The sequence below is a fragment of the Oncorhynchus tshawytscha genome, linkage group LG20 (genome assembly GCF_018296145.1).
Source record: "Oncorhynchus tshawytscha isolate Ot180627B linkage group LG20, Otsh_v2.0, whole genome shotgun sequence".
In the NCBI taxonomy this organism is placed as follows: Eukaryota; Metazoa; Chordata; class Actinopteri; order Salmoniformes; family Salmonidae; genus Oncorhynchus; species Oncorhynchus tshawytscha.
Window position 1 is genome coordinate 39,357,268 of NC_056448.1, and position 16,133 is coordinate 39,373,400.

Here is a 16,133-nt window from a genome sequence, read left to right on the forward strand (position 1 = left end):
TGTTTCAAGGGCAACTAGAGTAGGGTAGCAGGTGGCCTAGTGGTTAGAGCGCTGGGACAGTAACTGAAAGGTTGCCCGTTTGAATCCCCAAACCAACAAGGTGAAAAATCTGTCATTCTGCCCTTGAGCAAAGCCGTTAAACACCCACACCTCTCTGTTCCGGTTGGACCTCATGTCAAATTGATGATAAAAATACCTTTAATTCAAATAGAACTAAAATAACTTCTCACAATTGATGTACTTAAAATTACAGCCCACTTAACTTCTATGGCTTGGTACACTGCCAATTATTGTAACGTTTGTCTGTTCTCACCTGTAGCAGATACTGGGTGCCCTCCCGAATGTCCTCAGCGAACACGGGTGTGTAGAATGCCTTGGTCTCGTTCTTCATCAGCCAGCGCTGGTAACGTGTCTGGTCATTGGACAGCTCTTTGAAGTTGGGCCTTCTGGAGCCCTGTGAACACAACACAAAGAAAATAGAGTCACGCTAAAGGCTAAGTGTAGTATTTAGTAACTCTTTAACAAAACAGAACTAGTTCCACCTTGCAGTCAAATCACAGCTGGATATATTTACGGTACCAATTACCGTTAGAAAAGGTTCTCAAGTTGTCCTGAAAAAAGCCCTAATTCAAACAACCACTCTTAAAAGGCCTATCCATGGAGTCTTGCTTATATCTAAAGAGGGGCTTCAGCATAAGAAGCAGCCCTAAGCCAGAAAATGCATTGGCTTGTGTCGTTGTACTTGCTCTTTTTTTGCAATAGAGAGAGTGAGGGTGTGTGAGAGAGAGAGAGTAAGCAAGCAAGACAAAGAGAGGGCACTATATTCCGCAGTACGCCCAGTGGACTTGGAGAGATATCCCGCTCATGGAGCGGCACGCCACATTTTTTCCAACCGCTAAGCTAAAAACCGCTCCTCGCTCAAAAAAATAAAAAAATAAATGCCCCTCTAAAATCACAATTTAACCAACATTATTTTTGTAACTACCTGGATCTACCATTTGGTTTTGAAGTATTGAAACCAAACCACATGATTTGAATTAAAAGTATTTTAATAAACATAAAAAGGTGAATGTCATATTAAACAGCATATAAACACTGTAAATAGGTCAGGAGCCAGACAGGGAGCATAAGGAACGAAAATGAATTATTTAGGCTATATTATATCAAGGCTATAGCCTACAAAGAAATACATTGTGAAGCATTTTCGAGTGCGACACTAGGCTGGTAGGGACATAAAGCAATCAGCATTTTAAACAACATTTCGTTGTATTAAATCATTAGTCTATAAATTGCGCATATATGGTGTGATTTACTTAGAATTAAATACAAATTAATCTAAAAATGCCTTATTAGGCTTGGTCTGAATATATTTTTAGAAACACCAGTTTGGCCAGAGTCTGTGGCTTCAGGCTCGGGCCTGGAGAGCAGAGAATATCCTCTCCCCTGCTTGCAGAGCTACTGGGTATGCTGAACACCCTTTGTGCCACTCTTGCCAGGCTGGGCAGAGATGCAGTTGTTTTCTTTCTTTTTTCTCTCTATAGGTAGGCCTAAAAGTTCAAAACGTAAAGTTCCTTGAAACTGGGAATATGCAAGCCCTATTGAACCAACATCAATTATGGCCTACTGTATAGATAATATAACAAAAATGAACACAACTTAAGAGAGACGATTTTTTGGGTTATAAGTACTTTGCTACAATGACACTCTTAGCTGGCTACCCACCTCGTTCCTCTCTGTTAGCATGTGCACCCAGTACACCATCATGCTTTCAGGATAAGGGTCTTTTCAGATTCTACAATGATTCCTTAGGTTGTGGACACTACATCACCACACTCCCTCTCTTGCTCTTGTTCCTCCTCATCTTTGTAAGACACCTTGATTTTTGCACCTGTGTGTTTTATCAGTTTCTTTATGAAAATATTTTGCAAACTCCATGAGAGTAGCTAAAGTAGCTATAGCAGCACAAGTAAACTACAAATGCATGCTGGGCCAGGCATGCTCTGAGCTCGTGAAGTGGGCGCTACTGGAGAGAAGTTGGAGTGGCCAATAAGGCTGACGCTCCAGCCTCTGGGAATCTCGCGCCAGTCAAATTTGGCACGCTCCACTGACACTCTGGTGGAGGCAAATTGATTAAGGCCAGAGACTTTTCGCTGCTATTGACAGTAGAGCGTCAGTAAAGTGCCTTTTCACATTGTGGGCACAGCGCAGGGACGATTACATCAGCACAGTCGTCACACTGTCTTTCTTATTGGATCGCTCATTTTATTGCCCCCAGGTGAGGGATTTCGATTTCAAAAGTAGCTAAAAAATACAAATACAAAAAAACTAAATGGGAGCAATGACTCACTCAACAGAAAATGTGGATTTTAAAAGTGAACAGGGGACTAATAAGCACAACACAGGAGTCCAGAACAACACAAGAGCCACTGTGTTCGGTTTCCTGTAAATCGGTTCTAATGGTCTTCATGGGAGTTAATACAGCACTTAGTCACCTGCAGTCAACAAGAAGTAGTTATGACATTGCATTGAGATTGTTCATCTATGGCTCAATGGACCCTATGAAACAAGTGAAAAACTATGAAATGAAGCCCACACTGTGCCATGGTACAGTTATGGGATGGAGCCAAAATGGCCTCCGGTTGGGCGACGTCTCTGGTTACTCACCGTGCGAACATGGCCACAGATCATCAGGCCCACATTCTTGGTGAAAGCGTGGACCAGGTGGAGCAGAGCCGGACGCGAGTTGGGGTAGCCCGTCATCACTAAGCACTGAGGTCTGTTATAAAACAAGATCAAAACGGAGTTAGCATTTAGTTAACATCCATGCTAACAGTAAGTGGCGCACAAATTAACACAAAGACCTAACCCAGGAGTAGTAAATCGTCCTTCCGGAGAGCAACTGGCTTTTGGTTCCAAGCCTTTGCTCCAACACTGATTCTACATGTTTTGAGGAGCAGCGGATCAGGCGTGCTAGACCAGCGCCGAGACAAAAGCAAGCACCCAGTAGCTCTCTAGGTGGGTTGACCAACAGCCACTGCTGGCTTAACCCTTTTGACTGTTTTGTTGTTGTTGCTAGGTCACATGCACATAGTACTTAATGCATCATCTCACACCGTGTCTTCTCATGACCTTGAGAGAAGACGTCGTCATATCCTCGATGAGGAATGAAAACAGACCGAGAGCTCCAGAGTAGCGCACATCAAAGCAAATATGTTAAGCACATGGGATTAGGGGAGCCAGGAAGGGGGAGAAAAGGCCAGGAGTAACATGTTTGAATGCTGACGACAATGTCCTCCCCAATCCATTGGAACACTTCCAGGACAAACGTCACAGTCCGAACAGCATCCGTAGCGCCTCCTACAGTCCATGTGAGAGCGATTGAACAATAAAGCACAAGGTTGTTGTGTTGTGGCTAGGACAACGTCGACACAACGGTTGCATCGTTTTCTTAAAATTCATCTGGTTTAGCTCTACTGAAGCACTTTTCCTATATCAGTTTCTGAATGAGACCCACTGGGTATGCTTGATTAAACTCCAGGTAAGTTTAATCAAGCATCACTAGAATGATAGTACTAAAGCATCACATATCTAGTTAGCTAGATAAAAAGGCTCAATAAATGTGGAATCATTCTAACAGAGGCCACAGCACAGTAGACCATAGTTGAGAAACGCAGTTCTATACCAATAGCCTAATCCCCATGCTCTCTACCGTGGCCTGATAATGACCGATGCTAGGTTTCAGAGAATAGATGGTTTAGTCTAGCTCCTTTGTCCTGAAAATAGATGGTTTAGTTTAGCTCCTTTGTCCTGAGGCGAGGGAGTGTGAAGGATGCCAATCATATGCCATTGTTGTCCCAGGTGTGCAGTTACACAACCCTCTCCAGGGGGGGTGTGTCGTGCCGAGACCAAGAGAGGGCTCTGGCTGCAGCCTGACTCGACAAACAGCAGTTTCCTCCCCCGCTACCCCGTCTGCAGCCTGAGCCTACTGCAGCCTGAGCCTACTGCAGCCTTATCTGATCTATAAGACACAGTGAGCATGCGTTGGGGACGACTCGCCGAGCAGCATCGAACGGTAATTAAGTGAAGGAGTCGTCGTTAATCAAATTTACCAATCAGATACTTTTAGAACTAACAGGGCAACAGCCTTTATGACAATGTGAATGATAGAGATTTACTGAATACGATACATTTTACCCAATAAATATTTAACAAGTAACAGAATGAAATTTAAACACCGGGACGGACGCTGGTGGTGAAAATTAGGTGGTTTAGTGACTTAAAGAACCTAGCCTTTTGGGCTCACGAGTGAAGCAACAGTCTAAGGCACTGCATCTCAGTGCAACAGGTGTCACTGCAGTTCCTGGTTCGAATCCAGGCTGTATCACATCAGGCCGTGATTGGGAGTCCCATATGGCGGCGCACAATTGGCCCAGCGTTGTCCATGTTTGGCCAGGTTAGGCCATCATTGTAAATAAGAATTTGTTCTTAACTGACTTGCCTAGTTAAATAAAGGTTAAATAAAGGTTAGATAAAGGTTAGATAAAGGTTAGATAAATACGGGCAAGCGCATTTTGAAGACGAGACATACTTTTCCTTTGGTCTAAGAAGTGAAAGTGTGTATATATGGGAGTGGGTTCTGTACTGTACCTGAAGTTCTTGATGTGGTCCTCAACACTGCTGAGATGCAGACTGTGGGTCAGGGCCTGGTGGTATGTCAGAGCCTGAGTGGAAGAGCCCCAGTTCACATCTGGAAGACAGGACAAACAGTCACATTCTGGAGTCAGGACCCTGTATGGGTGGCCATTAAGACAGTCAGGCCACTGGAGCAACTTCCATGCAGTGTGGGACTCAGTAGGGATGCTGTGTACGTGTGTGTAGAGCTGTGACTCACCGTGTGAGTGTGTGTGTAAATCTGTGATGGAGAGCATTTGTGTATTAGAGATGTGTGTCAAATTGAGTGTGTGAAGCCATGTGTGTATTTGTGGGTTCATACAAAGCCTCTCTGTAGATGTCTATATTGGTGTCTGGTGCTCTGTTGGGGTTTCTAGTGCAGGTCAGGTGTGTTTACCCAGAGGTCCCATATGGGGCCTTCCTATCATCTGGGGACCCAGATAGCCATCTGACCCCTGTGGGGACCTCCACAGCCAGGCCAGAGAGGCTGAGCACCAACACAGGCGAGGGCATGTAACAGCATGTAGCTGGTCCCCCACCTGCTGCACCCTCCCAGCTCTAGACATTTCAAAAAGGCCCCCATTTAATGTCACACTGCCTTGCGTGGGCGGGTAGCTTAACAGAACGAGCCAGCCCTTTGGCAAATCACCATAGAAACACCAGAGGGAAAGTCTCTTCATGTACTAGATAACATCATAGAAGGAACAAAAAGTTGTTCAGAAATCCATATGCTAATTAACAGACAGACAAATCAAAGTTTCCCACGAAAATGTTTGTGAAAATATTTTCTATCCTGCAAATGGAGCCACAAGCAACTCTTAATGCAATATCATATTGTGAAAAGCCAGTTCACTTCAGTTGAATTCAGACAGTTTCCACAACCCTGCGTTTAGCTATAAATACATTTAAACTGTGTTGGCCTGGGCTGCACTGCAGCAGAGGGTGCATAACAAACACCTCATTGTGATGCAAATGCTTACCACTTCACCAAAATACATATGTGCATCAGCAATAAAATAACTTGAAATATCAATACTGGGACCTGATTCACATTCTGTATTCAAAGCATCTTTGAGCATCAAGGGACTGACTTCCAGTGCACTGTGCTACTGTGGCTGACATAGAGGCTGACATTTCAGTGGAATCAAAAGAACTAGGCAATTATTTACGTTAAGTGGTGAAAGCGTAATTTACATCGATTGACATTCAATAGGACCTCTTTCGGTAAATGTTTTTTTTGTAGGCTAATTCATGAAAATATTCTGCTATACTTTGTAAAGTAAAATAACCGATAACCCACGGCAACAATAATCCACATCAAGTTTCACAATGAGCACCTATCTTGGCAAAATAACACTAGTCGATGTTGAGGCAATCCAAGATGGCCGACTTGGCCTGTTGACGAGTCACTCACCGGGCTTCTTGTAGCTCACGTAGATGTAGAGGCCCATGACAATGACGTTGGTCATCAAGGCTGCCCACCAGTTGATGACGAACATGACCACGCAGCACAGCACGGCTCCGGCCAGGGACACCCACATGTTGTAGTACTTGAAGCTGGGGCGCCATCCTATGGTTCAGCGAAACGTTAGGTGGACTCCCTTAGAAGAACCCTCATAACATGCACTTGGGGGGCGAGCCATACCAAGGGGTGACAGCATATGACATTTGTCCTTCTTGTAAAAGACAGAGGGGCTGGAATGGGTTATATAACCAAATTTAAGGAAGAAAATGTGAACTTGAACAGAGGTAGAATCCAAAAGGTTAGATCAAATCTGCCCCTCATGTCTATGAAGAACCAGTGACTCTATGGCGAGCCGCTTACCATAGCTGAAAGCTCTTGTTAATTTACGACTTGTATTACGTCTTCACATACATGGTTTTAGTGAAATTACTGAATCATTAAAAAAACAATGGGAGGCGGCTTAATATGGCAATGTCACTGAATGAATAAGAGCATGGATATGCACTTGGATTAAAAATGGAGTTAAAAATCAGAGTTAGCAACTAGTTAGAACATTGTAAGAGAATGTTACATCCACGGCTACTGGATACCCATTTATTGGGTACTAGAAACACTAGACCAGTGGGAGTTTAGTAAACTGGAACAATGGGGCACAGTTTGACTGTGTGCACGGTTACACAATGACAAGAACTACAAAAAAAACACAGGACCTAAAGGGTACATTGTTTGTGACGTCATTCTTTGCCACATTACTGTTTTTACACGCAGTCATGGGAGAGAGACAATGGGCTAGAGCCAGAAAAGAAGGCGTTAGACATTGCCAGTTTGAGAGTTTCCAGAGGTGAGAAGCCAAGTGTCTATTGCCTTGCCTTTGGTGAGTCATGTACCCTTTAAGTCTGTGTAATTTAAATGGTCTGTGCGGACAATGTCAGAATTAGATATCAACTCTACCTTCTGTTCTCCTAGGGTTTTTTGGTATTAAGGGAAAAACAAACGTCACTTTATACAACGACTGCTGAACGATACAACAGGTTAAAAATATCACATTGAAAATGGTTAATCTGTTTCTTCCATCTTCCATGATTTCGACTAGGCATTAAAAAACAGTCAATCTAAGCAGAGATCTTGATTTCTTGACACCGTTAGACTGACAGTTGAAACTGAGTGGACAGCGTCCATCTTTGATCAACCGAGTGCTAATTAATGACACTGTCCCATTATGCCCAAGCTAGCTTCAGTACTAAACCCCATCCTCTGATTTGTGTCTGTCAAACCTCCAGTCAGACAAGGGTCAAATCCAAAATAGAGAATGTGTTACATTGAATAATAAAGAGCAGCAAGCTGCTTTTCAGCAGTATTGTTTTCAGCCAAGTACAGTATCAATTGCATAATATTGTGTGTGTATTATGAGTAATTGAGACATTCCCATTTATTCCAAACTACTTTCCTAAGATAAAGATCACAGTAGCCGTTATTTAATAAAACAACTCGCCGGATATGAAAATGTTCAGATAGCTTAAGTAATGACATGCCGGAGTTATTTGGGAATGCCAGATTGATAAGACTCTATACAACACATACCACTGGTGCCATGCATATTAAACAAGTCCTATCCACTGAGAATCAGAGTTAGGACTGCCCCATCTCCCTCCACAATGTCAAGAGTCTGCCTTCAAGATGATTTGTCAGTTCCTATACAGGCCGTCATAAAATGGCTGTGCCTAGCTTCTAGGAAGACCGTCCATGGAGTGCTGCGTAAGTGTAAACAAATGTTATTTGTAATTCTATAGTTGACATCTGTTTAAAAGGTATTCCTGGATGAGCCATTAAAAGTGAACATAACAACAACAACAAAACACACTCCACTGGGTATGATGTCTTCGCCATGTGGCTAGCCTCTACAGTAAATGGAACGACAACTTGTGAGCCACCATTGCATGACTGCATTGAAGTGGTTTAAAGGGAAGACTATTGTATGCCTTGTACTGGAAATAATTAGTGTGGAAGTCCTATCATTTCCTATTAAATCAAGTATTTAAGCCAGAAGGACTTGTGACCAATGACTTAAGTTAAGACTCATGACTTTACTCTGAAAGAGGAAATCAGCAGTTGAAACGTTTAAAGCGTTCTTCTCACCCGTTTCGGTAAAAAGCTGTCCAAAAACTGCAGATTGCCCCTTTAACTAGCAAATCTAGGAGGTTTCTTCTGCAAAGTACCATATTTGTATTTGTGGCTATAGTCAGGACCTTTGTGGCAGTTTTTTTGTCGTATTAAACTTCCGGTCTTCCTGCATATATAACTTTTCCTCAGGAAATGAGGCCTTACCTGGCGAGTGGGCCAGAGAGGCCTTACCTGGCGAGTGGGCCAGAGAGGCCTTACCTGGCGAGTGGGCCAGAGAGGCCTTACCTGGCGAGTGGGCCAGAGAGGCCTTACCTGGCGAGTGGGCCAGAGAGGCCTTACCTGGCGAGTTGGCCAGAGAGGCGTGGAACACAGAGAAGTTGATGAGAGCATAGGAGGCCAGGAAGAAGTTGGAGATGATGGGAGCGATAATGTTCAACTGGGCTAAAATGAAACAAAAACATGGCTGTTTAGATTAACACTTAGTATATATTCATTGGCAACTGTGCATAGACATTCAATAGTGCTCTTTAGGTAATTGGCTGTCCCAAACAGGACAGAACTATACTACTGAATGTCACACTACAGACACATTCCTGACACACTACAGAATTTCGTATTGTGAATAACAGTGTTGTCATTTGATGCAGAAACCTGGATAGCGTACTACGTACCAATAAGGATGAAGGCTAGAGCGATGCAAAACGTGAGAATGTAGCCGCGGAGGGGCTCATTGTTCTTGCCGTAGCCCTTGGCAAACATCTCCAGGCCAGGGTAGATGTTGTCTTTGCATAAAGCCTGGAGAAGGAACAAAATCATTGGAATTGGACACTGCTATACTAATCAGCGGATAGGACCCTAGATGACGAAGGAACATTGGGATACGAGATCACAATCTTGCCTTTTATCTGCGTCTATGGGACAGTAACTAACATGACAATGTTAGTATTTCATACAGTATGGATAGTATAAGCATAAACTGACTAGCAGGGACAGAGGAGGGAAGTGGTATCTGGGGAGGGTAGTCTAGGGACTCACCTGGAATACTTTGGGGGCGCTGACCAGAGACGCCAGGGCAGAGGACAGAGTGGCGGAGAAAATCCCGGCAGTGATGATGGGTCCGAAACCAGACACGATGCTCATGACCTGAAGAAAAAGCATGTGAAAGGTTAGATGTAAGGATGGGAGAGAAGGAGGAGTTTATATACTTGTGGTGGTGGAAACATGTTTTGTCTGAATGCAGCTGTATTGGCCCTCTGGGAAGAATTAAACTTGGTTAAGCTTCCATAGTGTCCTTAGACTTTTTAACTCTGAGAATGAGAACCTAACACTACTCAACTGTGATATTGCTACAAAATGGCTAGAGTTCTAGGTGGGAAACGGCACACAATCAGACGTACCTGGAAGTCGTTCTGGAGTCCATATCTGCAGTTGTACAGGCCGTCGTCACTCTTGCAGGAGGAGAAGTCGTAGCCGAACTTGCAGGCGGCGTCGGTGCAGTTAGCCATGATCTGGGTGCTGCGAGTGTCGTTGTCATTTCCTGTTGCGTCTCTCACGATGCATGAGCCTTTAATGAAAAATACAAAATGTCAAACTTTGTCTCTGTTATATTTATTTGGTCTTGTTAGGGGCGAATACCACATACCAGTAGAAATTGCAACACCCAGGTAGACAATACCGGTGATAAGAATGGCCAAGAGTGTTCCCCTTGGGATGGCCAGTTGTGGGTCCTGTGAATATAAATAAATGCTTAGTCTCCAACTTAGATTTCATATCAAGTCACACACACACACACGCACATTTAAATCAAGACAATATAGGAGTTCCATTGACTGTATATGAATTGAGGTTAGTCTTTTGCTTGTTTGTGATGTCTTTTTAAATGACGTAGGGGTCTTACAGAAAGGTCTCCTGAGATGTTGGCACCGGCCAGAATGCCAGTGGCTGCAGGGAAGAATATGGCAAAGACTGAGAAAAACGATTCTGTGCCCCGGAAGTCCGGACCCATGTTCTCCATCATAATCCCACCTTAGAGTGAGGGGGAGGGGCGAGAGAGAGGGGAGGGGGTTAAGCAAAACTGAGAATGCTGACAAAGCAAGCAGTGTGTATGTTAGGACAGTCAGACTCGATCTCAGAGCTGGGAATCAGGCCGCAAAGTCCATTTCAAATAATCAAATTGGTTTGATTTTGTGATTTCAGCAAAAACATCTCTGGCACAATTTTAGCCAGTGCTCATGACTTCAGAATCATTATAGGTCCACAATCCAACCGCCGCTAGTGTGTCAATCTAATTGTCTTTGACAGTCTCCTATTTTGTTTGACAGTCATGTCAGTTTGTGTTGTGTAAAGGGAGAACCAAAGACGTCGTACTGTCGTAGCCGAAGAAGCCCTGCGACTCCTTGGACTGGAGGGGGATGAAGGAGCCAATAAAGTAGTTAAAGATGGCTGTGATCAGAACAACCAGCAGGAAAATCTGAGCCTGTGGACAGAATGATCATATGGACAGGTTAGCTCGACTTTCACCACACCTCCCAACTCCAACTAGCACTAGTCACATGCATTAAATCTAGCCAACTGCACAGCACACATCAATGTCTGCATTCACTCAGTCTGGAAGGAATTCCACCAACTTGAGGCTCAACATCAGAGACAAGTTGTAGTTCAATATCACCTTAAGTTCTAGATAGTCGTAGTTTGAGAGCTCTATTCAATCAAACATAGTTGTATGTTGTACCTTGGCCTCCCATTCCATTCCTGCCACGGAGATACCCAGGAGAAGGATGACTGTGATGGTTCCGACGATTCGGATGTCATTGATTTCATCAGTCATGATGCAATCCACGCTCTGTGAGAAATTACAGGAGAATATCAACTTCACTGTCAGGCCAAGAGGTAGGAGAAATCCTCTCAAATTCATCCCTGGCTTTCCGCTGTTCAGATACTTTGTGATAATGGCCATTTGAAAAAGCATTGCAAATATTTTTCTAAAGTTATTTTCAACAGCTTTACAATTTAACACATAACTCAAAATAGAATGTACAATGCAACATACAGTAATGCCAAGAGTGGGCAAAGCTGTCATCAAGGCAAAGGGTGGCTACTTTGAAGAATCTCAAATATATTTGGATTTGTTTTACACTTTTTTGGTTCCTACATGATTCCATGTGTTACTTAATAGTGAAGACATCAAAACTATGATTCCACAATGTAGAAAATAGTAAAAAATAAATAAAAACCCTTGAATAAGTAGGTGTCCAAACTTTTGACTGGTACTGTACATTTAGCAACCACTTTTAGAAAGGCCCAAAACATCGGACCTCATTTTATTATAGAGCACTACTAAAACACAAAACAAATTGAAGTCTGATGAACAGAGAACATTAAACTCTAATCCCAATGGCATGCTTCAATCAGCAAAGCGCAAAACAACTACCCTCGTCTGTGACTAAGGAGTGACCAATAGGCCATGATTGTACCGCGGCAAACCTTGGTTAAAATACTTGAAAGACCTCGGAAAGAGAAGACTCATTATTACGAATGTTGCATGAGCCATCCCTTAACTTCTTGGATGTAGGGGGCGCTCTTTTAATTTATGGATAAATAAAACGTGCCCGTTTTAAGCGCAATATTGTGTCACGAAAAGATGCTCGACTATGCATATAATTGGCAGCTTTGGAAAGAAAACACTCTAACGTTTCCAAAACTGCAAAGATATTATCTGTGAGTGCCACAGAACTCATGCTACAGGCGAAACCAAGATGAAACTTCAACCAGGAAATGGGCAGAATTTTTGAGGCTCTGTTTTCCATTGTCTCCTTATATGGCTGTGAATGCGCCGGGAATGAGCCTGCCCTTTCTATCGTTTCTCCAAGGTGTCTGCAGCACTGTGACGTATTTGTAGGCATATCATTGGAAGATTGGCCATAAGAGACTACATTTACCAGGGGTCCGCCCGGTGTCCTTTGTCTAAATTGGTGCGTAATCTACAAGCTGCACGCAGTCATCCAGTGATTGAGAGGAGAGAGGAGGCTTTCAACGAACGATATATCATGAAGGGATATGTGAAAAACACCTTGAGGATTAATTCTAAACAACGTTTACCATGTTTCAGTCGATATTATGGAGTTAATTTTTAAAAAAGTTTGGCGTTTTGATGACTGATTTTTCGTTTTTTTTTGGTAGCCAAACGTGACGCACCAAACGGAGTGATTTCTCCTAAACAAATAATCTTTCAGGAAAAACTGAGCATTTGCTATCTAACTGAGAGTCTCCTCATTGAAAACATCTGAAGTTCTTCAAAGGTAAATGATTTTATTTGAATGATTTTCTGGTTTTTGTGAAAATGTTGCCTGCTGATGCTGATGCTAATGCTAAATGCTACGCTAGCTGCGCTAGCTGTTACACAAATGCTTCTTTTGCTATGGTTGAGAAGCATATTTTGAAAATCTGAGATGACAGTGTTGTTAACAAAAGGCTAAGCTTGAGAGCTAGCATATTAATTTCATTTCATTTGCGATTTTCATGAATAGTTAACATTGCGTTATGGTAATGAGCTTGAGGCTGTATTCACGATCCCGGATCCGGGATGGCTCGACGCAAGAAGTTAAAAATAGCGTGGGTTTTCAGTCCTCCATGCAAACAACCCAAGAATAAAACATTGAACAACATCATGAGAACCAAAGGCCAATTAGATTAGGCTTATTGCAGATGTTGAAACAATGTTCCAAACGGTAGGCTCGGTCAACATGGACTAAATGAATCAGCAAAACCTTCTGAGTAAAAACCAAAGATGTCCCCAGAAAAAGCAATTAAAAAACGCCTAAAAGAAAGTATTGAAAGAGTGAAAGAAATGTAACTGTCGATGACGACATGGGGAAAGATTCAGTGACTTACCGCAAGGAGCTCCACAACGGTTTCGGCAAAGCCCACCACGTACATGGCGACGGCCACAGCGTTGGCAAAGGCGAAGATCAAACCGATGGAGCCGCCAAACTCTGGGCCCAAACTTCTTGATATCAAATAGTACGCCCCTCCTGACAAACAGACAGACACATAGACAGACAGTTGGCCAGATGGACATAGCATTTAAAACTGGGTTTCATTTAATGTCTCTCATAAAAAGGTTAAACACAAATCGTTTAATCAAATAACTGTCATATGTAGGCTAGCCTATTGCATTTTCCTACATCAGTCAAACCTTCGCTGCAGTGCAGCACACTCCTCTCAACGACACGCTTAAACCAACATACCAGCTCAAATGAGAGTGGAGATGGTAGAGTAGCTCCAAGATGGGAGATTAAATGTGTCAATTAATTTTGCTGCCAGATGAGTTCGTAGTGCGACAGGCTGAGTAGTGTTCCTCGTTGAGCTCTCTTTATGCCATGTCTCTGCTGACAGCTTTGGAGAGCACTTCAGGTGCTCCTATATACACGAGTGGCAGGAACCAAAACAACTCATCTCTGAGGGCATGAGCAGGTAGAGAAATTCATGTGGGATCATGCTTGATTTTTTTGCTGGCTCTCTTCGTTCCACTTAAATCAAGTACACTCAAGCATCAAAGTCAAATTGCAAAACCATTTTCCAGAGAGCACATTTTGATTTGCCCTTTTGAAAGGGGCATTTTGATATTGAGAGACCATTTGGAGGGAGATGTGGGAATAACTGGAATACTTGGAAAGATTAGTTTGGATGGGATTAGAAACCTACACGTTGCTGTGATTAGGAGTATTACAGTAAACCCTACGAAAGGCATGTGATTTCAATCTACTCTTGACACTCAGTTCACTGCATCACAGTGCACCAACTTCACCCTGCTAAAGCAGGTGCAGTAGCAGCAGGGGGGACGTTCATGTTTGAACACGTTACAGATATTACCAAGGGGGAAAAAAAGGTTTTAGCATTCCACCCAAGGGTAATGGATTAGCCTACTTCGAAAGAAATAAATTCAGAGGAGGAGCTGATGGTTACTGTGCTGTTCTAAACAAAAACGGCCACTATATGGAGCCTCCCTTGCTGCCACTCGGGCAGTGGTAGACGTGAAATCTCTTCAGGAGGAATACCCCGCTGAAAACACCAATATCCTTTACTACGATATAGTTTCCTCACTAGGATATTTTAAACAAAATGGAATCTTTGGTTTTCCCTTGCCCTCACAGAGACAGCATCCTAATATCCATTTCAGACCTCCCTGCCAGCTCTCAGTGACTTGAGGGAGAACCACTGATTTAGAAACACACTATTGAATTTCCCCTCATGCTGCGAAAACTAGGATCAATGTGCGGCCAGTGTTCCCCCCCATCATTTCATTCCACTCCAAATGAACCAGGGCACATCTCATTGAGGTCCTAAGAGAATACATCTTTAGTTCCGTGGATGAGGGAAGTAAACGATAGCCAGGTCCAGCTGGTAAAAATCACACCTGTAGAGGACACCTAATTCCATTTCCAAACGCAAGAGACTAAGCAAATGTCATGTGAGCCGGCCACTGCTCTGCAGGTTGCATATTTGAATTGATTCCAGAGAGGAGTTCAATGTTAAGTTTATGGGTAGCGTGGGAACCCTCAGCCCAATTTATCCAAACATGCCAAGAAAAGGGAACAAAACAGTACTGTAAATCAGCATAATGCCACCTTGAGCAACTCATCAGTCAATTATTTTGAGAGACGAGGGTAGAATTAGGATTGCAAACCTGAGCACTGAGCAGATTGTTGGCGAGCCCTCTCTTGAATGAATATAAATTGAGCTGCAGTATTAATCTATTGGCGAGAGTCTCATTTCTATGCACCAGTGGCTAGTCGAATGTTCAGAGGTCAGACAGAGCTGGTAAAAACACTAAACTGGCTGGACTGTAATAGCAACAATGACAGTCTTATAGTCCTGGTTTCTAACAACATGCCCTTGAGCTTTTTGATTAAGAGTTTGTGTTTTTTGTTATGAGTCCATAACATTATTATGTCTAAGGGCTCTCTGTTCAAGACAGAACCAACAACAGCTATCAAATGTTTGCTTTGAAGATTAAAGGCAACAACACACCTGCAGCCATCGACACCTGAAGAGCTACTGAGTCACCGGAGATGATCAAAGAAAGACTTGTGGCCATTAGCAACAGACATTAATTAGGTCTACGCTGATGAACATTGGCCAGGTGGGGTGGGAGAGGCAGAATAACGCTGTGGTGCCCTTCCCATGACCTCCCAATCAGCCCACTGATGAACGCTTGGTGATCTCCGATTACACTAGGCAACACCGGGCCAGAACGTTCCATACTCCACATTTTCTTTATCCTTGGTTAATGGTTTCTCATCAAAGTGAGGAATTCACATGGAGTGGGCTTGGAAAAGAAAAACGGTTTCTGTACTTATTTACATTTGACGCATTCTCTGACACACTCCGGTAGATGTGCATAACTTGACTGGAGGACTATGATATGATTGGACGAGAGAAGTGATTTGCATCAGAATTCTAGCAAAAGAGAAATCAGCGAGTGATCAGGCAAGTCATTATTAAATCTGGCAAAGGCACTCAGTCAGGCTCCTGTTGTTTGCAATATCCTGACCTTCCTCAAGGTAAAGAGATTAGAGAGTGGAGGCGATGGCATATCTAGGGCCCGGGGAAGGAGGGAGTTAATTAAAACCCAATGGTTTTGGATGTTAAGGAAAATGTACAGTGAAGTTGTCCTTGACTTTCGAGGGGCAGATATTTGAGCTGATAACTAAGGAGAGAAAATCAGCTTCCTCGGGATGTAACAAATTGAAGGAAAACAACAACTTCTGGACTTCCATTCACAACTATTACCAGCTATGAAAATGGACCAATACTAACCGAATCACCTATATGTTGTCTTGACTAAAGCATGTGCTAATGATGCAGAGGCACACTC

General features: G+C 43.1%; 1 protein-coding gene across 1 annotated transcript in view; it reads right to left on the reverse strand.

Moving 5' to 3' along the window:
* The window catches only part of slc12a2 (solute carrier family 12 member 2), an 83,257-nt gene that overhangs the window by 22,788 nt on the left and 44,336 nt on the right, over positions 1–16,133 (reverse strand). The window contains exons 5-17 of the mRNA XM_042302639.1: positions 13,148–13,287; positions 10,989–11,099; positions 10,625–10,733; positions 10,155–10,282; positions 9,900–9,984; positions 9,655–9,821; positions 9,293–9,400; positions 8,929–9,052; positions 8,597–8,698; positions 6,086–6,241; positions 4,648–4,747; positions 2,665–2,776; positions 314–454 (exon numbers count right to left, since the gene is read on the reverse strand). Coding sequence (XP_042158573.1) covers positions 314–454; positions 2,665–2,776; positions 4,648–4,747; positions 6,086–6,241; positions 8,597–8,698; positions 8,929–9,052; positions 9,293–9,400; positions 9,655–9,821; positions 9,900–9,984; positions 10,155–10,282; positions 10,625–10,733; positions 10,989–11,099; positions 13,148–13,287 — 1,583 coding nt within the window. The remainder of the gene's footprint in view (positions 1–313; positions 455–2,664; positions 2,777–4,647; positions 4,748–6,085; positions 6,242–8,596; positions 8,699–8,928; positions 9,053–9,292; positions 9,401–9,654; positions 9,822–9,899; positions 9,985–10,154; positions 10,283–10,624; positions 10,734–10,988; positions 11,100–13,147; positions 13,288–16,133) is intronic.